The 27,666-nt window shown below is 42.2% G+C and overlaps 2 protein-coding genes across 5 annotated transcripts in view; one reads left to right on the plus strand and one right to left on the minus strand.

Annotated features, from left to right (window-relative positions):
• Positions 1-11,527, plus strand: part of CIB2 (calcium and integrin binding family member 2) — a 33,388-nt gene extending 21,861 nt beyond the window's left edge. The window contains exons 3-6 of the mRNA XM_074236318.1: positions 3,952-4,063; positions 6,041-6,188; positions 9,144-9,339; positions 10,609-11,527. Coding sequence (XP_074092419.1) covers positions 3,952-4,063; positions 6,041-6,188; positions 9,144-9,339; positions 10,609-10,630 — 478 coding nt within the window. The 3' untranslated portion in view covers positions 10,631-11,527. The remainder of the gene's footprint in view (positions 1-3,951; positions 4,064-6,040; positions 6,189-9,143; positions 9,340-10,608) is intronic.
• A 1,385-nt stretch (positions 11,528-12,912) lies between these two features.
• Positions 12,913-27,666, minus strand: part of SH2D7 (SH2 domain containing 7) — a 39,504-nt gene continuing 24,750 nt past the window's right edge. For 3 of the 4 annotated variants that reach the window (XM_074236321.1, XM_074236322.1, XM_074236320.1), the window contains exons 2-6: positions 20,756-20,845; positions 20,132-20,297; positions 18,505-18,738; positions 16,012-16,821; positions 12,914-14,426 (exon numbers count right to left, since the gene is read on the minus strand). In XM_074236321.1, coding sequence (XP_074092422.1) covers positions 14,376-14,426; positions 16,012-16,821; positions 18,505-18,738; positions 20,132-20,297; positions 20,756-20,845 — 1,351 coding nt within the window. In that variant the 3' untranslated portion in view covers positions 12,914-14,375. Of the gene's footprint in view, positions 14,427-16,011; positions 16,822-18,504; positions 18,739-20,131; positions 20,298-20,755; positions 20,846-23,036; positions 23,263-27,666 lie in introns of those variants that run through there. The other variant, XM_074236319.1, reaches the window with a different exon arrangement.

Consider the following 27,666-nt stretch of genomic DNA (forward strand, 5'->3'; position numbering starts at 1 on the left):
CATCACAAGAAGGATGTCTTGACTTGTGTACAAAATTGATTTAAGTGAGGAAAAATTGGGCAGTGTTGGCAGCTTCTTTCTCTCCTCCAGAGCCATTGGCAAAAGTTGTACGCCACTTCATTTTGTATTTGAGGAAACTGAGGTCCAGAGGAGTAGGTGACTTACCCAAGGTCATACAACTGGTAGAAATCTGCGACAGTATTTGAACCTGGTCTTCTTGACTCAAAATCTAGTGCTTTAGTCACTATGACCACTGTCTCCATCACAGGTCCAATACAAATCATTACTGTAATGACATAAATGAATATACCACCCAGCTTTTGTGCTCTAAGTATTCCCTTTAGGGAAGGGAATAAGCATTTAATAAGCACCTACTGTTTCTCAGGTACTATGTTAAGTGGTTTATAGTTATTATCTCATTTGATCCTCATAAGAACCTGAGAGATGGGTGCTATTATTCCCATTTCCCAGTTGAGGAAACCAAGACAGACAGAGGTTAAGTGACTTGTCCAGGGTCACAATAGTAAGGCTCTCTCTCTCTCTCTCTCTCTCTCTCTCTCTCTCTCTCACACACACACACACACACACACTCAATTATTATCTGATGGATATGAACTTAGGTCTTCCTGAGTCCAGCCCTGGTGCTCTAACCACTGCACCACCCAGCTGCTGATTTATGCCTTTACAGTTACCCTTGCTGCTCCCTAAGAAGTGATGAAGCAGCTATGGAGGTTTTGTTTGGTGAGAAGAAGATTTGGGGTGGACACTGAACTGTTGCAGAAGAGGTAACAGACTGTGGGCCACCTAGAGCAGATCTTGGGCCAGTAAGAGGACAGGAGTCACTACAGTCATCAAAACTCCAAGGGCTGTCAATGGCCACCTTGTGCAACTCATACCTGGGATTTCCTCAAATCACAAAGAGCCCATATTTTGGCTCAAAAGAAGGAAGAACACCTAATAATTAAAGCCATCCAACAGGACACCTTAAGAAGGTAGTGAGCTTCCTGCCACTGGAAGCATTTAGGCAGAGGCTAGAAGACTTTCTGACAAGGATGCTATAGAGGGAATACCTATATTGGGTAGAAGGTTGAACTAGTTGAGTTCAAAGGGCACAGAATTTGGGTTAGGAGCTGTATTGATCATCTTGTCCACCCCAGATAGCAAAGATTCGAACTCTCTACCATCAGGGTCACTGGTCCTCTGCTTGAATATCTCTCTTGAGAAAAATCCCACTTCCTAACCTTCCCAAGCAGCTTACTCCACTCATGGTTAGCTCTGATCGCTAGGATGTATTTTCTAACATGAAACCAAGTTGGTTTCTTGGCGATTTCCTGTTCCTGTTCTGCCCTCTGGGGTGAAAGGGAATGGGCCCAATTTCTTTTCTTCATCTCAGCCCTTCCAGATAACTGAAGTCCCCTCTTCCTTGACTCATTTCTTCTTCAGGATAAACAATCCCAGTTCTTCCACTGATGCATATATGACTTGGTCTCATGCCCTTCACCAATCTGGTTGACTTTCTCTAAACCTTCTAAAGCTTGACAATTTTCATGGCTTCCCCAACTGAACCATGTCCTCTGGCTGTGGTCCACTGGGGCCTGAGGCAATAGACTTCACTAGGAAGAGTTTATGGACTAGTATGTTAGAAGGTTCTTCTCCTTTGTGTGTCAGAGGGGTGGAAAGAGGTCCCTTCAATTGGGAATTGTCCAACTGGGATGGATCTGCTGAATGGGATTTACCTTGCTTGGTCAGATTCAGTCTTATCATCTATGTGCTCTCATCAACACTGTCTGACTCCTTGGGCTGAGCTGGATAGGAAGTCAAAGAACCAGAGGGGGGTGATGATATATAGTCTGGATGACACCTCACATTTCTATAATGTTATTTTTTTGGAAATCAACCTGGGGCACAGGATTTTTCATCTTCATTTGACAGATGAGGAAACTGAGCTTCAAAAGTTCAATGACTTGTCCAAGGTCAGCAGATTGGAGTCACTGAGTGTCAGATATGAGACTGAACCTCTCTTGTTGAAGATCTCATCCTTTCTCACCCAGATCACTATATTGGCCTCCTAGCCTATCTTCCAATGCATTTTCTCTTTAATCACTGAAGCATTGAGTGTCAGAGCTGGCAGAGATCTGAGACCACCTTGTCCAACCTGTCTTAAAGAAGGATCTGCAGTATAATACTAGAAGTCATGCACTGAGCACATACTTGTAGGATGATTGTGTGAAGAAATGAATGAGCCAGGGGGTTGGGGTTCAGTGGACAGACCCCAGATTTTAGGGTATAGAGTAGAAAGGGTTCTTGGAGATCCTCCTGTCCAGCCTCCTCATTTTATAGGTGCAGAAACTGTTGCCCAGGGGCACAGTGCCCACTGTATTGCTGGAAGGCAGAGGGGAAGCAAGAATTTGAACACAGATACCCTGAACTCAGAGCTCTCTAGACTTGGTTCTTTCTCTGATGTTGTGGATGCCTTAAGGCAGGAGGATTTCCCAGCAGGATTTGGAATCATTGGGGAAGGCAGCAGGAATGAAAAGAAGAAGTGATGTGTCCCTGAAGGATGAGGAGAATGTGGGGAGGATGGGAATCTATGGTAGAAACCACAAATGGACCCAAGGTTAACTGCTGAAATGGGTTAGCCAGCTCTCAGCAGCCTTTTCTCAGTCCCTGGTGGTTCTCCTCTTGTTATCCCTGGCAATGGAATGGCTGGGTTTCACAGACTGATGGAGTACAGGCTGGGTCTGTCCCTGGCTGCCCAGGAGCTGCTTCCTCAGCACATATGAAGGAGGTGGCTCATCTCTTGGACTCACAGTCTTCAGGGTTCAATTTCACATTCCAGTGACCAAGCTGCAGAAGCAGAAACTAAATATATAACCTCTCTCTCTCTCTCTCTCTCTCTCTCTCTCTCTCTCTCTCTCTCTCTCTCTCTCTCCCTCCTTCCCTTTCCCCTTCACTTCCTCCCCTTCTCTCTCCTCCCTCCCTCCCTCCCTCCCTCCCTCCCTTCCTTCCTTCCTTCCTTCCTTCCTTCCTTCCTTCCTTCCTTCCTTCCTTCCTTCCTTCCTTCCTTCTCCAAGGTCCCTTTCAAATTCAAAGCTTTCCAACTTGTTGGCCTTTAGCTAGCCTTGGCAAAAGGAGACCAAGCTGGATAGAAGGCACCATAGGGAATAGAGATCTAGATTTGGAGTCAAGAAGACCTGGGTTCAAATCCCATTTCTGGCCCTTCCTATCTATGTGACCTTGTTATTCTCATTTTTAAAATGAGAGGGTTGAATTAGTTGGTGTCTAAGGACTCTCTTCACACTATATCTATGATTTAATCTTTAAGATACTTCACCTTTTTGGGGCCATAGACCCCATTAACTCAGGAAACTATGAACCTCTTCTCTGAGCTATATGTTTTGCCTACATTCATAATAGAAGGAAATACTAAATTTCAGTTAGATTGCTGAAAAGAAAGAAGCCATTTTTCCCCATTTGAGAACATGGATTCCTTGAAATCCTAAGAATCTGTGGACCCAGGTTAAGAACCTCTTCTCTAAGGCAACTCTTTATCTTTCTATAAAGTAAGAGGACTAGCTTTGAAATTAAAGAGCACAGGTTCAAATCCTGACTCTGATGCTCACTATTTCAGAGAGCTCTTGGAGTGCTGTTTTCTCATCTATAAAATAAAGAGATTGGACCCAGATGACCCCAAGTACCTTCGAAGATGTTTGAGATCTACAATCCGCTAATCTGAAGCTCCCTAAATTATAAATATCACAGAGCATCCTATATTTTCATGTAGAATGAGGGGGCTAATTGTAGTCGCCTCTGGAGTCCCTTTCGGCTCTTCAGACAATGACTTTGGGTACCATGTTTTCTCTATGGGTCTCTCTGAAGACTCAACTCTTAAGTGGATGATGGGACCTTAAATTCATCATTTGAGGCCGCCATCTTGTGGTTGCTTTGTAGGTTACATGCCCGGTACTACGAGCTAGCACCCAACATTGTGCCCATGGACTACCGCAAGAACCCTATCGTCACTGTGCCCATGTCGGTCATCATCCAAATGCCAGAGTTCAAGGTACCTTTCAGGACTTCCTTGGGACAGGGTATAAAGAAAAGCTGGGTTCTCCCACTCTAGATGACAGGAGGGGCTCTAGAGAGCTGTGGCACTGTCTCCTTGATTTGTGTCATTCATCCACGTGAAGACTGTATTTTAGCCAAACTGGACGATTGGCCATTCCTTGAATGCAGCATTCCATTTTCTATTTCTGTGTATTTGAATAAGCCCTTTGCAAAGAAGAGGCTGGAAAACATTCCTTCATTTCTGCCTCTCAGGATCCTTGTTTTCCTTCAAGACCCAATTTAGAGGACACGTAGGGGGCACAGTGGATAGAGCACTGACCCTGGAGTCAGGAGGACCTGAGTTCAAATCCCACCTCAGACACATAATACTTACCTAGCTGTGTGGCCTTGGGGAAGTCACTTAACCCCATTGTCTTGCCAAAACAAAACAAAACAAAAGACAACTTAGGTGCCATGAAGTTTTGAAGAAGATTCCCTCTCCTGCCATTGGTGGTTTCTCCTCCCTCAGTATTCACCTTGTTAGATTTTATATATTTTTTTTGCAAGGCAATGGGGTTAAATGGCTTGCCCAAGGCCACACAGCTAGGAGTATTCACCTTGTTATGTTTACTTATAAACATGTTTTATGTTTCCACCAATTTAAGTTTGGTGGGTTGGGTTCATTTTTATCTTTATATCTTAGAAGCCCAGCCCATGGTGTGTATCTAATAAATGGTTTGTTGAATTGAATTGCCTCTCCCCTCCCTCCTGCCTTTTTTGTCTTTTTCCTTTTGTCATCTAGTAGGGGAGATGACATTTATTGATATCATTACATTAAGGAATAGGATTATAAGGAAGGGATTCTTTGTGTGATCTCTGAAAACTGCATCAGTGAGGTGGAGGGTGCCAAAGGGCCTGGGTTCAAAACAAAGCTTTGCCACTAACTGGATGTGAGATCCCAGGCATGTCACTTAACTCCCCCCAAGAACTGTTTCCTCCTCTGTTAAGCCCCCTTCTGTGAGTCCATTGAAAAGAGCCCTGTTCACTCTCTCCAAAATGAACTGTCTCTGTGTCAGCCAAATGTCCAAATAAGCAAAACACAAGATAAAAGTGGGGGTGCCATAGAAAGCAGGAAGCAAAGAGCTAGGAGAGGTGGTCCAGAGCCCAGAGCAGAGGGGAAGGCCAAGGTCAGGAAGGGGAGCAGGGCTAAGGTGAAGGGACTTGTCTACAGTCACACAGTCTAGAGGATTTGATTCCAAATCTTTCTGAGACCAATGCTATCCACTATATCACCCTGACTTCTCTCCCTGTACACACAAATGCATGTACAAAGGACCAAGAGAGAGAAAGAGAAGACTTGACCTCCACAAGGCAAGCAACAGAAAAACAGAAATATAGTTTCTGAAGTGGAGAAGGGAAGAGAGAGAGAGACAGAAAAAGAGAGAGAGAGAGAGAGAGAGAGAGAGAGAGAGAGAGAGAGAGAGAGAGAAAGACAGAGACAGAGACAGAGACAGAAACAGAGACAGACACACACACATACAGAGACAGAGAGACAGAGAGAGACAGAGACAGAGACAGAGACAGAGAGACAGAAACAGAGACAGAGACACACACAGAGACAGAGAGACAGAGACAGAAACAGAGACAGACACACACACACACACAGACAGAGAGAGAGAGAGAGAGAGGAGACAGAGACAGAGACACACACAGAGACAGAGAGAGAGAGAGAGAGAGAGAGAGAGAGAGAGAGACAGAAACAGAGACAGACACACACACACAGAGACAGAGAGAGAGAGAGAGGAGACAGAAACAGACACACACACATACACACACACACAGAGAGAGAGAGACAGAGAGACAGAGAGACAGAGAGACAGAGAGACAGAGAGACAGAGACAGAGACAGGAGTAAAGGAGAGAGAGAGACAGAGAGAGGTGGTAAATTCCTGGAGAATGAGTGTGTTCCTACCTAGGCTTTCTGATTTTCACAGGAGAATCCTTTCAAGGAGAGAATTGTGGCATCTTTTTCTGAGGATGGTGAGGGGAACCTCACCTTCAATGACTTTGTGGACATGTTCTCATGCCTCTGTGAGTCGGCCCCCAGGGAACTCAAAGCCAGCTATGCCTTTAAGATCTATGGTAAGTAGTGCCCAGCTCATCACCATTGGCATCCAAGGCAGCCGGGAGCCTAGTGTGGGGAGGAGCAGGTCCTCACTTAGGGCTTTGCCTCAGAGACTCCTGGGTTAAGCTTCTAGGCTTGGAAGGAGATGCCCAAAGATCACCCTAATGCTGTCTGCAGGAGGGTGGATATTCAGCCCAGCCTGAGCTGGACCAGGCAACTGAGCCACTGGTCCCACCTGTCTTCCACTCCCCTTCCCCATCCCCCACCAGCCAACTGGGATCACGGCTGCCATCCATTCCTCTGGTACCCGTGAAATGCTTTCTGTGGGGGGGAAGGGCAGGCCAGTAATTAGAAACCATTCTAGAAAGAATAGTATTTGGAAAGTCTGACAAGTCTGCTTTCCTATTTGGGGCCATTCTCTCCCTTACCCTCATGGACGATTCAATTGAACAAACTATTATTAAGCACCTAATATGAATGAGAGACAGCATGGTATTATGGATACAAGGCAAGTTCAAATCCTGCCTCAGTTTCGAGTGTGTGACCCTGAACAAGTCATTCAACCTTGTTTGCCTCAGTTTCCTCATCATAAAATGAACTGAAGAAGGAAACAGTCAGCCAGTTCAGGATCTTTGCCAAGGAAACCCAGGAGATCAGAAAGAGTCATCCATGACATCCAAAATAACAACAAACATTATATAGCCAAGTTGTAACAATAATGATAGCTAATATTTATTAAGTATTTATTAGGTTTACTAGCATTATACTATTAATATTTTATTTGATCCTCAAAACAATCTTGTAGGATAGATGGTATTATCACCATTTTCAGATGAGGAAATTGAGGCAAACAGTGGTTAAGATCCAGGGACTGACAGACCAGAATTGAGCTCAGGTCTTCCTCACTCCTAGCCCAGTATTGTATCCAGTCACCTTAATCACAATAAAAGGCAACGGAAGAGGCTCAAGAAAAAGGCTATGAAGGAAAACTTACTATCAACCGTGGAAGTCAGGGAACGTTTGAAGGTGGAGTAGTTTCTGGGTTGGTCTTTAAAAGAAAGGAAGTTAATTATTAATAACTGAACATTAGAAGCTCCTTGAAGGCAGGGACTTTAAGACCATCCCTAGCACTTAGCACAGTTTCTGGGCTAGTGTATGCTTAATACATGATTGATTTATGGAGACAGGAACCTTCTGGACTGAAGAGATACACATGGATGATTAAGGTTGAGGGGAAGAATGACACAGCCAAGGAGGAGAGGAAATCTGGAAGAGGAGAGCAGCTGGTTAAAGATAAACTCTCAGCTTTTCTCATTTAGATGAAGAAATGTATACAGAGGGGAGAAACTATTTCCTCCAGGTTGACTAAATGTTAATAATAATAATAATAATAATATTTTGGGGAACACTCATCTTAAAGGGCAAAGGAAATGATAGTCAGTGGATCAGAGAAGGAACAATTCAAGAAGCATGTCTCTCTGTTTCTGTTTCTCTCTGTTTATCTAATTCTCTGTCTCTCTCTGTCTCTCTCTCTGTCTCTCTCTCTGTCTCTCTGTCTCTCTCTGTCTCTCTGTCTCTCTCTGTCTCTCTGTCTCTCTGTCTCTCTCCGTCTCTCTCTCTGTCTCTGTCTCTCTCTGTCTGTCTCTCTCTCTGTCTGTCTCTCTCTCTCTCTGTCTCTCTCTCTCTGTCTCTGTCTCTGTCTCTCTCTCCTCTGTCTCTCTGTCTCTCTGTCTCTCTCCGTCTCTCTCTCTGTCTCTGTCTCTCTCTGTCTGTCTCTCTGTCTCTGTCTCTGTCTCTCTGTCTCTCTGTCTCTGTCTCTGTCTCTCTCTCTCTCTGTCTCTCTCTCTCTCTCTCTCTCTGTCTCTCTCTGTCTCTCTCTCTCTCTCTCTGTCTCTCTCTGTCTCTGTCTCTCTCTCTGTCTCTGCCTCTCTCTCTCTCTCTCTCTCTCTGTCTCTCTCTCTCTCTCTCTCTCTCTCTCTCTCTCTGTCTCTCTCTGTCTCTCTCTGTCTCTCTCTCTGTCTCTCTCTGTCTCTCTCTGTCTCTCCTCCCCTCCCCGGACTCAGCATGCTTCTTGCTAGCCCTGCGTTTCCATCATTTCTGCAGTCCCACGACCCGACGCAGCGCTGCACGCGTTGTTCCCTTTGCCCACTAGAGGGCGCCATGTGCCCACGATTCTTACAAAGTTGTAGCAATCCCTGGGGAAACTAGCTGACAGTATGGAGGGGGGAACCAGGGAAGGAGAATGCTGGAGATGGGGGCGACCTGAGAACCCATGATGTCAGATCGGGGAGGGACCTTAGAATGTGGAATATCAGAAGTGACAGTTCGGAGATGGAGAAAGGTAAAAGGATTCTTAGATCCATCTTACGCCTGAGGAAACAAGAATTAGATGGAGTGCTTGCCCTTGGTTGACCAGCAAGCCCCAAGGAATCCAGCCTAGAATCTAAGTCTCTGGCCTCTGTATGTGGTTGCAGTTCAGTGAAATTTTCCCAGAATCATTTCCAAGGCCAATGGTCAGTTTTACTTTTGTGAAGGGCTCTCCAGTTAGCTGGAACTTCTACATTCATTGACTGTTAGAGCTGGAAGGGACCTACTGCCATCGTCCTGTTAAACACCCTTCTTCCCTACATTATTACAGAAAAAGAAACTGAGGCCTGAAGAGGCAAACTATTAATCCAAGGCTGCATCCAGCCAAGTGAGCCAGGAGTAGAGTATATACAGGGATTTTGAATTCAGATCAGTATTTTTTCAAACATTAACAGGGTGAACTTTCTTAAATAGAACCAGCTTCTAATTTTCTAATTTTTCTTCAGGACTTAGAGTCCTGAGTTTACACTAAGACCATACAAAAATGATGATGCTTCAGGGATGCAAGGATCAGAATTTTCATAATCACAATGAAAGGCCTTAGAGACTTCCATTTTGATGATGATGATGACAGTGATAAGATTGATTTTCTCTTCCCTGAGTAGACTTCAATAATGACAACTTTATCTGCAAAAAAGACCTGGAGCTGACTCTGGCCCGGCTGACCAAGTCTGAATTGGAGGAGGAAGAGGTGGTTCTTGTGTGTGATAAGGTCATTGAGGAGGCAGATCTGGATGGAGATGGAAAGCTCAGCTATGCAGACTTTGAAGACATGATTGCTAAGTCCCCTGACTTTCTGAGGTATGGCACAGCCTTTGGGATTCTAATTCAGGTCTTTCCTGGCTCCAAGTCTAGTGCTCTTTTGGCCTCTGGAGATTCAGCCTCTTCTCCTCCTTAACCTCATTCTTCCTGCTCAAATAGACCTAAGCTTAGAGCTTAACTGCCCCTCCACTAGGGAAGTTAATTCGAAGTCCAGTGTCCGGTGCTCACTGAACCACTCAGAGCTCAAATAAATTATCTTTTTCCTGAAAACATATTGCAATGCCCCCAGGTAGATGTAGTCCCTTAGGAAGCCCCAGGTAGATGTAGTTCCTTAGGAAGCCCCAGGTAGATGTAGTTCCTTAGGAAGTTAAAAGTCATCAGGAAGGAGCTTTCTTAAAAAGTACTAAGAACCCTGCTTTCATAATCTTCTGGCCCCAAAGTGCCATAGCTTAGAACCAAATCAATCCACTTGAACTCATAGAAGATGAGATTCGCTAAGGACTTAGCCCAGAAATCAAATTAGATAATGTTTGCAAACTGTGGAGCACAATACCTGATATAGAGTAGGTGCTTAAGGCGTGTTGATCCACCCATTCTTCAAGAGTGAAATATGTTCAATAGCCTTAGCAATGGAGCTCAAGCAGGATGAACTGCAGCGGGCAACAGTTCTCCACAAAACCAAGAGACCTGCTCACTCCTACCTCCTTGGCCAGTCTCTTTTTCCTCCAGGCATCTAGAAGTCTAAAGCTGATTACCCTTCTGATAGACACTGCAATGGCTTTCACCAATACCTCTGGTCTGACTGCTGAGGAGATCTGGGTCCTAGGCCTTGTTTTTGTTATCACATCTATTTAACACTTTATAAAACTCTTCACATGAGTTGGCACATCTGATCCCCTAGGCAATCCTATGAGGTCCATGTGACTGTTATCTTCATTTCAGAGAGGTGGAAGTAGAGGTTCAGAGTTTCTGTTAAGTCATCTTTAAACAGAGGCCCAAAAGTATCTCAGGGAATCAGCATTAGTGTTAACCTTCACATCCAGGGCTTCAGACTCCCAAGTCTTCTTGTTGTACTTCAGCCACCACATCATCAATATACAGTGTGGTCTTTGTACAATGCAGGAGTCAAGCTGGAAGATAGGTAAGGCCCCTTCTAGTTCTCACATGTGAGGGTTCTATAGTTAAGCCAATGTTTTATTTCCCTCTGATTACTGCAGCACTTACCCCAAAGGGTCTACTTGGCCTGGTCTACTTCCCCTGCCCCCTCCCCATTTCCACTCTTTCTTACATCTCTCTATTTCTTCACAGCACTTTTCACATTCGGATCTGAAGCAACCTAGCAGGCCTCTCAAGATGACATCAGTTCAGTCTGGGCACTTCTAAGCAGCCTCCAGGACTCTCCTTTCAGAGAGAAGGATTTCTCCAGGCTCATATTGTCAGCAAAAGATGTCATTTTATCATATTCCTGTGATTTTATACTGGTGATAATTTATTATGGCCCTATCAGCAAAAAAACAAACAACCCCCCCCCAAAACCAACACTCCAAAAAAACACCAAAAAAAACACACCCCAAAACTACAATCATGACACCAGAAAAGTAACCATAACCAATTCACTTCCTAGGAGACTCCCATCTTCTCCCATGTGCTTCCAAGATCTCATGCTCTCCCATCTTTCTCCTCCACACAGAAAATACTTTCAACCAGTCAGGATGCTGGGACTGGTAATGAACTTCAGATCTGTCCTTCTGCCTCTCTGGAGGGGTCACAGCAGAGGACCATATTTGATTCTTGGTCTAACACTGACCAATCCATGGGCTTCACAGTGATGGTCAAGCTGACCCTCCTAAATCTGTCCTACCTGGGAAATGAGGCTTCAGAGATGATAACAGACTCACCTTTTCCTTCTCAAACCTCCTTAAAGAACCAAGAAGAGAGAAAAACATCATTTTTAAAAAAGGGGGGATGCTATACTTAATTGAAGACTGGCAAGATTTCTGAAAAACATGGGAGTGAGCACAAAAGGAAAAAATGGGATGAGGTTTTGAATCAGCTATGCAATCTTTTTCATTGAATGCCTGTATTCAGTTTTGCCTTTCTCCCTTTTTCCACCAGACACTGTCACCCCTCTCTGGGTCTGGCATGGCACCCGCTGCCACTTGCCTCTGGCAGTCAAAGGAAGGGCTCTGTCACTCTTTACTGCATCACTCTTTTCCGCATTAAATATTCTGACTGATTTGACCTTGGTTCCATTATTCATATATTCAGGCAATCAACAAATATCTATATAGGGCTAGATACTGGGTGGGGAGAAAGGACAAAACAGAAGCTTACAGACTATTGGGGAAGACAGCCTGTATGTATATAAACATATAAAAATAAATATTGAAATAACTTTGGGGGAAGAAGGTACTAATATTTAGAGGAATTAAAAAACTAAAAGTCATGTTTGAGCTGAGATTTGAAGAAATCTAGAGATTCTAAGAGGTAGAGAGCATGTTCCAGGATTAGGGATCAGCCTCTGCAAAGATTGAGTGATGGGAGATGACGTCTCATGAATAAAGGACCAGTTTGGCTAGACTGTAGATTTCAGGAAGGGGTAGTAGAATTAATAAATGATAAGGCAGGAAGAGTAGGGTGAAGTTGATATTTGACTCCGGAAGCAATAGATAGTCAAGTGGGGTTTGCTGACTAGAGGAGTTCTGACCTAAATGTTAAGACAATGATGTTGGTAATTGTGTTCATGATGACTTGCTGTGGGGGCCAATTCAGAAGCTATTGTAATAATCAAGGAGTGATAAGACCCTGAATTAAGTTGGTGGCTATTTGAAGGAGAGAAAGGGAAGGATGGGAAGATAATCATGGGAAGGAGAATTAACCAGACTGGGCAAGAGATTGGATGAGCAGGTGGAGGAGAGGAAATTGTGGATGAATCCAAGGTTTCAGACCTGGGAGGCAGGAAGGATGCCAGTATTGTCCTCAACAGAGACAGGGATGTTCAGAAGAGCAGTGAGTTTAGGGAGAAAGATGAGTTTCATTTTGAACTTGTTGAGTTTGAAATGCCTACAGGACTTCTTCTTGGAAAATGTCCAATTAAACAGTTGGTGATTTGACAAACATTTATTATGCATCTACTGTGTACTCAGAGCTGAGTCCATGGTGATATGAAATGTGTAGGAAATGATTTCTTGCATAGGCTTATTTGAGAAAGTCCATCATTAAAGGTTCATTCCTTTGGCTTAACCATCACCCTCTGCACATTCTTCCTTAAAAAAAAAATGCAAACTCAGGGCAGCTAGGCAGTGCCGCGGATAGAGCACCGGCCCTGGAGTCAAGAGGACCTGAGTTCCAATCTGGCCTCAGACATGTAATAATTACCTAGCTGTGTGGCCTTGGGAAAGTCACTTTACCACACTGTCTTACTAAAAAAAAAACAAAAATGCAAACTCTACCCCATTCCAAGATGGAAATTTACTTAGTCCCCTGAACTAGATGCATATGTATATTCTCAACTGGATTGTAAGCATCTATGACAGGGTCCATGTCTATAAATCAATCATAAACATTTATTAGGTGTTATGTATCAGACACTGCTAAAAGTTGAGGGATACAAAAAGTAACAAAGGACAGCCCTTGTCCTCAAGGAGCTTACAATCTAAAGGGGGAAAATGTGTGTAAACAAATAAATACAATGCAAGCTTTATATAGGATAAATTAGAAATAATTTATAGAGGGAAACCTTTAGAATTAAGAGGGACTAAGAGAGGCTTTCCGGAGAAAGTAGGGTTTTAATTGGGACTTAAAGCAAGCTGGTCCTCAGATCAACTCAACTGGAGGGAAGAGGTGGGGATAGATAGGTAGGTAGGCAGCATGACTGGTGGCTAACTAACTTGCCTAGGGTCACACAGGCTAATAGATGTTAGAGCTGGGGCACCAAATTAGACTCATTGTTTGAAAATGCAAGGATTCTTAAAGAAAATGTCTTGGAAAATCTCATTTTGCAAACATCTGCCTTGAGACTTTCTAGGAGTAGACAAATTTTAAATGGGAGATGTTTCTCTTGGAGTCCCCAGAATGGGGGACTTATACTCCCATCTAAAGAGTTTGTGATTTGGGAATTCATATTCATGCTAGCAAAGCTCTTAGCCTGGGTGGGGGGAGAGGGAGGAGAGAGACAACAACAACCAAACATTTTTTTCTGATCATTTGCCATTTTGCATTTTCTAAATAGCACTCTTCAATTCAATAGAGAACTGAATTGTGACATAATCATAATTGAAACTGGGATTCAAATAGTCCTGCTTCTTTCTGGAAGAGGTGGTGAGCTATGGGTGCTCAATGGATCATATATTGTTAGAAATGTGTTCATTCATTTTGCTTAATGTTGAGAAGAGATAGTTCTGTTAAGGAGAGAGTAGATGTTGGAGAGTGACAACAATGCATGTGTGTATTTTGAAGAATATTGATGAAACATTTCTTTAGAATTGGGCAAACTTTTCCCCTATTTCTTTGCTATCAAATGAGATAATATTTGTGAAACTCCAGGCACATGGTAGTTAATGTATTTGATAAATTCTTATTTCCTACTTTTTTCTCCTACTGGCCCCTGCCCTACAATAAGGCAACTAGTGAGACAGGAATCAGGAAGAAATGAGTTGAAGGCATCGAAGTGAAGGGATCATTGACTTAGGAGGATGGAGGAAGGCATTCCAGGCCTGGCTCTACCATGACTTTGCTGTATCACCCTGAGTAAGATGCTTCCCTTCTCTGGGCTGCTGAAGGCCCATCCACTCTGATATTCTAAGATTTTCTGACTTTTATGCAGGTTCATTTCTCCTTCAAAGTCCAAGGTCTCAGATTCTACTTCTCTCCCTCCAGTTTTATTTTTAGGCTCTTAGACTCAGTTTTTGTGTCCAAGCTGAACCCATGGAGTCTTGGAGCTTTCCAGTTGACTGGACCCCAGAGTATGGACCTGGACCCTTGGTCAGTAATTGGCTGCCTGGGGAGATTTCCTCAAACCCAAAACTTCTCTCCTTGGGTCTCTTTGCTGCTGACATAGCCAGTGGGCCCTGGCATCATTGCTTATTCTTCCGGTCTGTGAAGAAGAACCTTCGGTATTTTTCAACCTGGAACACGAAGAAGAGAAAAAAGGGAGTGAGCCTGGGGTGGGGAGAAGAGAGGAGGGGATTGAAGAGCCAATTAACACAACTACTATACCTCAAATATTTAGAGATCCATGAGGAATTGGAGCTGGAAGAGACCGTAATCATCAATCAATCAACAAAGATTTATTAAATGCTTGTTACTTGCCAGGCTCTAGTGATAGGAGCACATCCCTTGTGCTACACATGGGCAAATAAATCCAGAAAGGACACAAGGTCATGAGACAAGTTAGTGGCAGAAAGAAAATTCAGATCTAGCCCTTGCCACAGGCTTCTACCATGTCTGGAAAGTTCTTCCTCTTTAACATGGCCTCCTGCTTCCTTCAAGACCCAACTTGAATCCCACCATCTGTAGGAGGCCTTTCCCCGGCTCCCTCTGCCAGCTTCCTATGCCACAGTTATACCCTTTCTCTGAGATTGTCTTCCATCTCTCCCATGTGTATTGTCTAGGTTCACAGTTATTTCTGTGTTGTCTCCCTCATTTTAGACTGTGAGCTCCTTGAGGGGGAAGTCTGTGTTTTTATCTTTCCTTGTATTGTCAGTTCCTTGTAGGTGCTTAATAATTAATATTATTTAATTCTCACATTAGGAACTATCAAGGGACAGAAAGAAGGGGATTGGACATTTTATGGCACCTCAGGGGGCAGAGCTAGAATTGATTATAGGAAACTAGATTTCAGCTCAGCATAATGAAGGATTTTCTAGCAATGAAAACTGCCCAACATTGGAAGGGGTTGCCTTAGGAGAAAGCAAGCTCCCATTACCATAACAGTTCTAGCAGAGGAAGGATGAACCCCCAGCAGGGAAGCTATCTGTAAGATCGTACCCTAGCTGAGAGATTTGATGAGGTATTTGCTAGGGCCCCTTCCTACCTCAAAGATCATACAAACCATCAGGGACATTATGCTGGGCAAAGACAAACCTTCCTTCATTCACAACTTTGCTAAGGGCCAGGATGGAGGCAAATTTTTTTTTTTTTTGAGGGAGTATGATAGATAAGTACAGTGAATTTGGAATCAGTGGATCTAGGTTCAAGTTTTATTTTGGATACTTAGATTGAAAACTGGGAGATATCTTAGAAATTATAGAGTCCCACCTACCCCCAAACACGTGGCCTGGGAGAGGAAGTTAAGTCACTTACATTCTGATGGTCTATGACTCTCTCATATTAAAATGAAGGTCCCTTTTAGTTCTAAATCTATGATTTTGAAGGGATGATTTACATTTCTTTTTGTTGTTGTTGTTTTTGCAAAGCAATGGGGTTAAGTGACTTGCCCAAGGTCACACAGCTAGGTAAATATTAAGTGTCTGGTACCGGATTTGAACTCAGGCACTCCTGACTCCAGGGCCAGTGCTCTGTCCACTGCACCACCTAGCTGCCCCATAATTCACATTTCAAGAGAGTCTCATAAAGCTCTTCATTCACAGTAGTGCAGTATTATTTTGCCCATTTAATAGATATGAAAATGGAGGCTCTGGGAGTTGAAATGACTAGCCCAGGATCCTAGAGTGATGTGATATCTATCTATGTTCCCTGGGATGCACATACCTTATGTGAGTGTGACTGTTTGGTCTCCTGGACATTCAAGATGGGGATCTGCTCATATGGGTTACATGGTAAGGAAGGCATGGGCACTGCCTGGCTTCCTGGAATCTTCTCATAAGCATTAACCATCCAGTCTCTAGAGCCCTCCAGCTGATTAGAGGTGGTTTTGAGCGGGAGAAAGGCTGATATAGGCAGCCTGCCAGGAATAGGTTCATAGTCATGGTTCTCTGAGACCTTAGTTTGATCTTCTAAAGAAAAGAAGCTGCTCCCCTTTGGCATGAGATCATGGGTGCTGGGTGGATTGGGGCCTCCAGACTTATTAGACCCTGAACTTCTCAATAATTGAGGAACAGCATGGATGACCAATCCCTGGTTGCTCCCTGTAGATTCAGGGGAGCACCAAGCCTGATGATGGGGGGAGCTTGCCCTGGAGCTCCTATCTCCAGGAGAGGTAGAGATAGGCACAGGGGAGCTGTGCTCCAACTTGGGGTGATGAGGAACAGTGGGAGATTTCTTGTTGGGATCCAACTTTTTCCCCAGGCTCTTGGTAGCATTCAAAGAAGCAAGAGATGGGGCATCCCTGGTTTGGAGAGTCAATTCTTCTCCACTTGGGTTTCTAAGCCTTCTCTGGGGTTCTCTGCCAGGAGAAGGGGTCTGATGAGGAATCTCTGAGGCCTCCATGCTCAGACTCTGAGGGTTGTGATTCATTTTCTTCAACTCTGCATAGATGATGTTTCCTGAGTGCCTGCTACTGAAGGATTCCATCAGGAGAGAAGAATTTCTTTTGGGTAGAGGAGGTGCTTCTCCTGAGAGCTGGGGAAATTTCAAGGAAAACACATCACAATTCAGCATAATGAAGGATTGTCTAACAATCTGAACTGCCTGACTTTGGAGTGGGTTGGCTAGGCAGGAGAAAGCAAGCTTTCTATTACTATAACTATTCAGGTAGAGGAAGGATGAGCCACACATCAACCCACATTGAAAACCCCCTATCTCTTGAAGACATCCATTCAAACAGACAAACCAATAAATTCCCGGAGGTTTCACTTTTCCTCTTTGTATACCCAACACCTAATACCAGACCTAAAGCATAACTTTATAAATTTAACTGATTAACAGATTGGTTGACTGATACACCAGATTCCATTAAGTTTTTTCCCCTTCAATCTCAATTTCCTCATTTATAAAATGAGGTGGCTGACCTAGATCAGGAGTTTCTTAACCTTTTGTGGGCATTGAGCTCCCTCTGGCAGTCTGGGTAAAGCCCACAGAAGAATCCCTTCTCAGAATAATGTTTCTAATATATAACATAAGTTACAAAGATTAGGGGAAACGAATGTCATTTTTCCCATTTGAGTTCATGGATCCCTTGCAATCTCCCTTGGACCCTCTGTCTTTAAACTGTAAGTTAAGAATCTGAGACCTGGAGGGTTTCAAAGGTCCTGACCAGTTTCAGACATCTAAGGTCCAGTGATCCCAAGTTCAATGACACCTTGTGACTTTTTAGACTCTTCCCAATCTGACTCTACTACCCAACTATTCTTCTCCCCAGATCTTCACACTAGGCTTGGAACATAGTAGGTATTCACTAACTGTGCATAGATAGCTTGATCCTGAATGTACAACTTCTAATCCTGAAAGTGGATTTAAAGATGGTAAAGACCTTGTTTCTACTGACAGAAAGGTGAGGAGGATAGTCCTTAACTTGCCTGAGAGAGGAAAGCAATCCTGGTGTAGGAATTTTATGGAAAGAGTACTGGACTGAGAGACCAGGCAGGTTTCTAGTCCTGGCTTGGTTCTATGACTTTAAATAAATTACCTAACCTCTCTAGGTTTCCATTCCCTCTTCGTTTAAAATGATGGTTTCACCCTAACAGCACCATGGGGTGATGATCAACCTTGATGGACTTACTCATTCCATCAGTGCAACAATCAGGCACAATTTGGGGATGTCTGCAATGGAGAATACAATCTATATCCAGAGAAAGAACTGTGGAGTTTGAACAAAGACCAAGGACTATTACCTTCAATTTAGAAAAAAAAAACATTGTCTTATGAGATTATGCTATCTCTTATACTTTTTTTTTCTTCCTTAAGGATATGATTTCTCTCTCATCACATTCAACTGAGATCAATGTATACCATGGAAACAATATAAAGACCAATAGATTGCCTTCTGTGGCGGGTGGGGGGAGGGAAGCAAGACTAGGGCAAAAAATTGTAAAACTCCAAATAAATAAAATCTTTCTTAAAAAAAAATAAAATGATGGTTTCATTTGGTTCTTTAACTTCCTGTGGGATAGCAAAGATGTAATTAGAAGTGAAAAGGGATCGTGGAATTGAACTTCCTCCCATTTATACAGAATCGGAAATGACCCATAAGTCATGATCACATAGCTAGTAAATGGCTGAGCTATGATAAAACCAAGTTTCCTGCCTCTCAATCCGGGCCTCTACCCAACACACCATACTACCTCTTCTTGAGGGAATACTTACATCATTGTCCTCTTCTGAGGGCTTCCAAGAACATTCTTCCAGGGATTTTTTGGAGTGAACAAAGGAAATCTTGGGCTTTGGAGTGGGGCTGACCTTGGGGTCCTTGTCTTTACTAGATCTCAGGTATTCTAAGTCCCCCAATTCTTGTTCCTCTTTGGAGGGACTGGTTGACTCAGGTGGGTTGACCAGCAGGAGGTTCAGGGAGATGGCATCATACAAACTGCTCTCCTCTGGCTGTGTAGAGGAGGACAACATTTTTGAGCCCCTTCCCATTCAGTCTAAAGTTGGGTTAGAAAAAGAGCAAGAAGATCTTCCCAGGTGGAGGGAAAAAATGCTGGTAACCCAAGGACCTTGGTTCTGTCACCTAGTAGCTGGCTGGCAACTGGCTGACCCAGTGGAAAGAGTGCCTGAGTGATGTGAGAAAGAGTAGAGTGCAAAGTCTCCCTCAGATATTTGTTAACTATGTTAACTTCTCATCAGTTTCCTTATCTGTAAAATGAGAACCCCAATAACACCCACTTCAACGGAACTCTTGTGAAGTCCAGAAAAGCTGTAAAGTTCCTTCTGAACCTTATATAAAAGTTTGCTAGTATTATTGTGTTTTATCTGAGGCATGTTGCTTGATTTTCCTGGGCCTTAGTTTTCATAACTGTCAAAGGCCAAGTCCTTGGCCTTTTTAAAAATCTCTAGTACTGTTGTTAGGTGTGACAATAGAGGAAAAATTAATAATAACAATAAATTCTTATATGTGTGTGAGGCAAAGGATTTTGCACAGATTATCAAAAATTAATAAATGCTTGCTTTTGAAATGCTATTTGATTCTCATATAACTTCATAAAAGAGAATTATTCTCCCCATTTAAAAGATTAGGACATAGAAATTTAATAAGAAGTCAAGTGGAGTCCCCCCAGCTTGGTCAGTGGTGGAGTCAGAACTCAGATTTGTTACGTTTCTCTTCTACTTCTTTCCGCCACCCTATTCCAAAGATGGACTGAGTTATTATAACATCTGCTCCTAAGACCTTAGGTAGGGGACGGATACTTGGGGGAAGGGAGCCTAGAGTAATGGACTGGGCTGTGGTCTCCCAACACTGATTTAGTACCCCTTTGGAGGCAGGGGGACTATCTATGAATATAATCTCCCCAGCTTTCAACTGACCCTGGAAATCAATGTCTCCCACCATTGGGTTTCAGCCTCCCCATTTGATCTTTCCCAATTTTTCCTTCCTGTATACCTTACATTCTAGTCAGACTGGCTATTATTCCATTCTCATTTTCTGAAGGGCTTCAGAAGCTCTCATTTCATGGAAGAGATGTCTTCAATTCTGCTCCAGATGAAATCCTTCCCTTCCTTCAAGGTCCAACTCAGATGCCATCTGCTTCCCCAGGTCAAACCCACTCTGTCCTCTTACCCTTTTAGATTTCATCTCCCCTTTGTGCTCACCTCATTTGTCTAGTATTCCAGTGACTTATACTCATGTCTTCTCTCCCTGATTATTCTCTAAGCTCCCTGAGGGAAGGATTTATGCCTCATCTACCCTTGTATTCTGATAGCATACATCTCAGGACACAGTCCACCATGGACACTTGGTACATGTCTGATACATTGGATATGAGACTCAGCATACCCGAGGGCAGGCAGTGGTGAGAGTCTCACCAAAAGGTTCTATCTTTGCTCCCTGGTAGTAGCTGATGAGGGCAGTCAGCGTGGGGTGGTTGCAGGTGTCCCCAGAGATGGCGTACCTCCGGTTCTGAAGCTGACTGATCACAAAGTGACGGCAACGATTGTACCCCCTAAAAAGAAATGAGTCACAGAATCTCAAGTCAGACTTGGGGATCTAGACCACAGAAAAATCTTAGAAATATTCCAGGCATTCCTTTTACAGTCACACATCAAATACCAAGAATGTGCCAGACATTATGCTATAGGCTGTTGATACAAGAAGAAAAATGAAAGTCCCTGCCCTCAGGGAGTTTATGTTTTACTAGAGAAAGACAACTCATCCAGAGATAAATAAATAATAGTTATACAAAATAAATACAAAAAATTGGGGAGAGGGTGGGCATTTGAATTGAAGCTGGAAAGAAGGATTCTAGGTCAATACCTTGTGGCTCCAAAACATTTTACAGAAGAGGAGGTTCAAAGGATCTGGTTCTCTGCAAGTCAGCTTGAGGTCAACTAAGAAGCTTGCCCAGGAAACCAGAGCTCACCAGAGCCAAGGACTGTTTCATTGTGTCGTTGGGGGTCTTACCTGTAGGAAAGGACGTAGCCCATGGCCTTGTCACTCAACCTGATGAGAAAGCAGCCAATGGGTCTGTCTCTAAGCAGTTCTTCAGTTTGCCTGTAGGAAGAAACATCTTTGAACCTGAAGCTCTGACCACTACCTCCTCACCTGTCCCTAGGACAAGACAAAATTTCTGGAGTCGTGGGGAGACAGAATTCAGGTCACAGTCTCTATGCTAAGCCAGTCTCAAAATCACTTTTATTTGTTTGATTTTATACACCACATCTATCTGCTTCACTAGCATCTCAATCTTTATTTTTCTTCACAAGATTTTAAAATTTGATTGCATTAGCTGTACAGATAGACAAGGGAGGACATAATAGCCTGGGGTGGCTGTAAACAGATCCTGTGGTCAGGGATGTGCTGGTAAGGTTTTCCAGGGGGGAAAAAATGTAAGGATGACACATTTTTAATTTGCATTATTAAAATTTTCTCATATTTTCTTAAGTCTTAAATAAAGCCCTGATTTATTTCATTTACCAATGTCTGAGGTTTAAGCAGTCATGTGAAAATTTATCAATTGGTCAAAGGACTGTGGGTTGGGGGGGGGGTGTTTAGATTCCTGTTCTAATATGGTGCTAATCAGTTATAGGCTGATTAAGGACTTATGGATCATTGCACTCAATGGGATTTCTGCATGATACTCCTTTAAGTACCCCATAGAATCCTTTTCCCCATTTTTGAAGCCCCCATCTTTCCTGACCCAAGGTTTTTGCAAATGTGGCTTCAAAATGTCAATTATTTAGATGAACAATATTTAATCATCTCCCAGATTTTGAAATTCTGTCCAATAGTGTGGTAGAGAGGACAGAGTTTGAGTGTGGGGACAGAGTTCTGGATTCCAATTCTGGTTCTATCATTTACCTATTTGGGGCAAGACACTTCACCTCCTTACATCTCAGTCTCTTGATCTCTAAAATGGGGAGAGGGCTGGTCTAGAAGACCCCGAGGTCCCTCCTTACTTTAGAACTATGATACTATCAACATTATTCTTTGATTGACTGATTCTTTTATTTGTTCCTTTTTTTCCATCTATCCATTCATTCAGTGCCTTCCTTTATTAGGCAATCAATTAGGCAATGCTGAGGGATTCATTTTACATGGATGGTTGAGATGTTGCTGACCCGTTAAAAGATCAGATAAATCATAGGATCCCAGTCTAGAACCAAGGGGCCCCCAGATTTGTGTCATGGAACCTTTAGGCACTACAAAAACCTTTCCTAAAATAAAGTTTTTTTAATATTCAAATACAATACATAAAGCAAAGGAAATCAATTACTTTGAAATATAGTTATGACATATTTTTAGGTGTTTTTTTGCAAGGCAAATGGGGTTAAGTGTCTTGCCCAAGGCCACACAGCTAGGTCATTATTAAGTATCTGAGACCAGATTTGAACCCAGGTACTCCTGACTCCAAGGCCGGTGCTTTATCCACTAAGCCACCTAGCCGCCCCAATTATGACATATTTTTAAAAGTTCATAGATTCCCAGTTTGAGAATCTTATTTTTCTAGATCAACTCCCTAGTTTTACAGATGAGGAAACTGAGGTCCAGAGAGGCTTAAACTATTTGTCCAAGCCAAAATTTGAACTCTAGACTTTTGATCCCAAATCCATCCTTCCCCCCTCTTTCAGATAGGAACAACAGCTTAAAGAGAGGTTCTACCTTGTGACAGCTGGTTTATTCAAAAACCTCTCCCTACTCTCTCTATTTTAGCATTTCATTTCAAACACAAACACCAACTCTTTTACCACCCCTTGGTTTGCCCACAGGATGATCAATAATACTAATGTCCTTTCCCCCAAATCTCTGTTTATTTTAAACACAAGGGGCAATTTATAGAATCCAGACATCTTTAGATATCATATACCTTCCCCCCTCATTTTACAGATAAACAGAAACCTAGAGAAAAGACTTTCCCTAAGAGCACATGAGTGAGTAGTTGAACTAACCTAGAGCTTCTTGCCAACAAATCCATCACTCTCCCCCTCACCTCTCCCAAACCAATCCTTCAGGCCCTATACATCTCTAATAATATTAATAACACATATTATATGATGATAATAATAAATAAAATAAGCAAGATTATGCAACATATGTAGTACAATATAAATGAATATAAATAAGGAAAAAACACATTTGCCTTGTTACTTCAAAAGTCTGGTAACCAGCCTGTCCCTTGAGATCCAAGAGGTGGATAACCCCCAAACAAGCCCATTTACCCTACTAACCGGGGAGTCAAACTTACTTTCTTGTAATGAATCCATGGAACCACTCTGGTAGAATGCCATTTTGTAATATGAGGGGTGCCTGTGTCTCCATAAACCACTTGATTGCAATGTCTTTGAGCACACCCATGGCCTGGCTTTCTCTGTCCATGGGGATCAGCCCCTTTTCTGGCTCTGAAGGCCTTGTCCTGTCCTCCATTGGATAGTGGGGTACCCTGGGACATCTGAAGGAGGATGTTGAAGAGAGAGAATCTCCAATTGTCTTCTTTAGTCCCACTTACCAAGCTCTCTATATGGTTGAGGAGAGCTCATTTGCTTAATCCTGACTTCCTTTTCAGCTAATGGCAGAGAACAGAAGCCCTTATTGAAAACAACCATTGACCAGTTTCTACTCTGATGATAGGCAGAGACTGGAAAAATCACATTAGGCGGAGGAATTAGGTAATTTCAGAGAAATAGGCTCTTTCGTCACTTCTCATTGAGGCCAAATCCATGAAAGGAAATAATGTCTATTAGAAAGATTAGAAGACCTGGTTTGGATTCTCAGCTGATACTTGCTAGGTATGCCTCTTCCCTCAATGATCAAGTCATTTTACTGTTCTAGGTTTCAGGCTCCTCATCTGAACAATGGGGACAATAACTTAAAAAAAGAAAAAAATTCTCTATTAAAAATTTGCTGTTATCACCTTGAATTGTGTATATATATGTCTCCCCTCCACCCAGAGAAGCATACCTTATTACCAAGAATATGAAAGAAAGAGAATAAAGGACAGCAGCAAAATTAATCAACTCATCAATTCTGCATCATCAAGTCCCAAAAAGTAGGTCTAGGAGGAATGAAGCAAAAGGATAGATGGAAAGATCAAAAAAAAATCTGATCATAATCAGAAAATGGGGTAGTTTGGTGGCACCATAGTATCCAGATTGGATAGAGTAAAGGAGTCAGGAAATCACCTCCTGAATTCAAATCCAACTTCAAATACTTACTAGCTGTGTATCCCTAGTCAAGTCTCTTAGCCCTGTTTGTCTCAGTTCCCTCATCTGTAAAATGAGTTGAAGAAGGAAATAATACAAAAAAGAGGTAATCTCCCCATTACACAGATGAGACGACTCAATTGAAGAGAAGAGATTCATGTATAAGTATCAGAACTGAGAGGTGAACCTATGTCTTTCTGACTCCAGGTACACTATGCTAATCACTAAATCACTCTGGATATGGGTGACAGAACACTCCAGAAGAGAAAAATGAAAGAAAAAAGCTTTTGGTTTCTTAACTCCACAGGACTTTTAAAGTTTTGGAAAAAAACTGTAAAGACTCCTTTGAAGGGCTTCAAACAGGAAGGACTAATGGAATTCTTATTATTTATTGTAGTGGTTTTTATGATGCTAATATAATAGCTAGTATTTATAATAGCATTTTAAGTTTTGCAAAACACTATATTGGTTTATCTCATCTGATCCTTACAATAACCCTAGGGACTAGGTAGTTTTTATCTTTATTTTATGGAAGAGGGGAACTGAGGCTGAGAGAAGTTGCCCAGAATCACAGTTAATGTGTCTAAGGTTGCATTTGAACTCAAATCTTTCTAATTCCAAATTCTGCACTCTAACTTATCTTGTTATCTAACTCCTAGAAGAGAGCTTACATGTTCAATCCTATCATTTGACAAATGAGGAAACAATAGTTCATAGAGGAGAAATTATTTGTGCAAGTTTTCATGGCTGATAGAGAAGCAGAGCATGAATTCAGACCTGAGGCCCCCCGCCAATTCACAAACTAAGGATATTTCTACTATACAATGGCTAATGTATTTTTGATTTGTCTAAATTAATGTTGTAAAGTGCTGTATCAGAAGTAGTCATCATCATCATCATCATCATCATCATCATCATCATCATCACCAACATCATCATCATCAGAGAGGAGAATCATCATCATCATCATCATCAAAGAGAGGAAATCAAAAGACTAGATGATCAGAACAGCCTAAAATTCCCAGAATTGAGATGGTCAGTAGACTGTGACTAGCACCATCTCTTGTCCTTAACTCCAGAGTTCTCTTGGCTTGGAAAAACTGACTGGAAATATTCAAATATTTTGATCTTTCCCTGACACTAGTCCTCTCCCCCTCCCTCTTAGGCAAGACACAAAGAAAGGTGGCCATTTTTATGAACCTGGAAGGTAACTTTTTTGCATAAGAAAATAAAGAGCTTTGTGTGTATGGAAAATTTCCCCTCTTCTGGAGGAATGAAAGCCAGCCAGGGCTCCAAGGTTCAGAAACCATGCAAATGATGAAGGTTCTGGCCCCTGCAGCTGGGACCTTAGACCTGATGGAGGGCAAGGACAAAGTGGGGCAGTAGAATTTTCCAAGGCGATAATGCTTGATTCTGACTCTCTTCTCTGCTCCATTTATCAGTGAACATTTATTTATTAAGTACCAGTTTACTTGATGCTGAGCTTTGGTGTTCTCATCTGTAAAATTATGAATAATACTGATACTAGTTACTTCCTAGGATTGTTGGAAATAAGACAGACTCTGTGTTCATTGTAAAGCCTACAGACATATTTTTGCAACTCTTCTCCACACCTATTCAATACTGAATGAATGAAAACTTGTTTCAGTCATTGTGATGTCGGTACAGTGCTAGAAACACAAAAACAGAAATGAAACAGTCCCTGCCTTCAAAGAATTTATATTCTACCAAGGGATTTAGCACATAAAGATATAAGTAAAACTAATATAATATGAGGAGGAAGAAAACACTAACAATGTTAAGGGAGGTAAGGAGCTGAGCCCAGATGTCAACTGAAGACCCTAAGAGTCAGAGATTAGGAAGAGAGGACATTCCAAGCCAATTGGACAACCTATGCACAATCCCTCCAATAACACAAAAAAAGGAGTCTTCCATTTTCCCCTCGAATACCCCAAATAATGAGAAACTTATTCCTTCCCTTTGCTGAATTTCTTCTTCCCATTCCCTCCCCTAAGTCCATTTCCATTCATTTTTAGATAGATAGCTCTGGAAGATCTTTATTTTTTAATTTTTTGTAATTTCCTTTTTTTCAGTTTTTTCCAACATTCATTTTTGAAAAGTTTTCTCCCTCCCACCTTTCCACCCTTCTTTCCTAAGATAGCAAGTAATCTGCTAAAGGTTATATATACACAATCATGTTACATATGTTTTTATATTAGTCGTGCTGAGAAAGAAGAATCAGAACAAATGGGAAAAATCATGAGAAAGAAAAAAACAAAAAAAAATTGAAAATAGTACACTTTGATCTGCATTCAGATTCCCTAGTTCTTTCTCTGGATGTGCATGGAATTTCCATTACAAGTCCTTTAGAATTGTCTGATCACTCTATTGCTGAAAACAGTTTAAATGTATCCTAGTTGATCATTACATGATATTGCTGTACTACTATATACAACATTTTCCTGGTTCCACTCACTTCACTCAGCATCAGGTCATAGAAGTCTTTCTAGGTTTCTTAGAGAACAATAACATTCCATCACATTTATGTATTGTAATTTGTTTAGTCATTCCCCAATTGATGGGTATCCCCTCAATTTCCTATTCTTTGTCACTACAAAAAGAATTGCTATAAACATTTTGTACAGGGTCTTTTTTTCCTTCTTATGATTTCTTTGGGGACACAGACCTAGAAATGGTATTGCTGGATCACAATTTTATAGACTTTTATATATCACAATTATTCTCCAGAATTGTTGGATCAGTTTACAATCCCACCAAAGGAGCATCAGTACCCCAGTTTTCCCACATCACCTTTAGGAAGGTCTTTAAAAACTAGGTGACAAGCGGGGGGGCAGCTAGGTGGCACAATGGATAGAGCATTGGCCCTGGAGTCAGGAGTACCTGGGTTCAAATCCAGCCTCAGACACTTAATAATTACCTAGCTGTGTGGCCTTGGGCAAGCCACTTAACCCCATTGCCTTGCAAAAAAACTAAAAAAAAAACACAACAAAAAACAATGGAAACAATGTAAGACTGCCTTCTGTGGGGGGTGGGTGGGTGGGGGAAGCAAGAGTAGGGGAAAAATTGTAAAACTCAAAATAAATAAAATTTTTCTTAAAAAAAAAACTAGGTGAGACATCAACAGGCAAAAGAAGAAAGGATGAAGAAAATTTCAGAAATAAGGAATGATATGAGCAAAGGCAAGGAAGCTGAAGAGCCGTAGAGTTTGAATCCGAGAAGACCTGGATTCAAATCTTGTGTCTGATACTAGCTACATGATCTTGGGCAAATCACTTAATTTCCTCCTCTGTAAAAGGAGGGGTCTGGTTTGGCCAGGGCAGAGAGTATGGAGAGGGGAGAAATATGGTAAAACTGAAAAGTAAGGTGGAATTCAGCTGCTGTAGACTTTCACTGCCAACCTAAGGAGTTTGAATTGGATTCCACAACTAGTGGGGAACCAGTGAACTTGTCAAGTAAAGGAGAAAATGGCCAAATCTAGGGATGAGGAAATTTATTCAGGCAGTAGCCTGGAGGATGTAATGGGGGTGATTGTGGTAGATAGTCACATAGGAAAGTAACTGAGTGTTTTTTAAGTCAATATTACATGACTAAACCCATTAATCTTCCACTTTTCTCTCTCTTTGGTCTTTACCAGGAATTTTTCTTCTCTTTCCT

Source organism: Macrotis lagotis, chromosome 4 (genome assembly GCF_037893015.1).
Source record: "Macrotis lagotis isolate mMagLag1 chromosome 4, bilby.v1.9.chrom.fasta, whole genome shotgun sequence".
NCBI classification, from domain to species: Eukaryota; Metazoa; Chordata; class Mammalia; order Peramelemorphia; family Peramelidae; genus Macrotis; species Macrotis lagotis.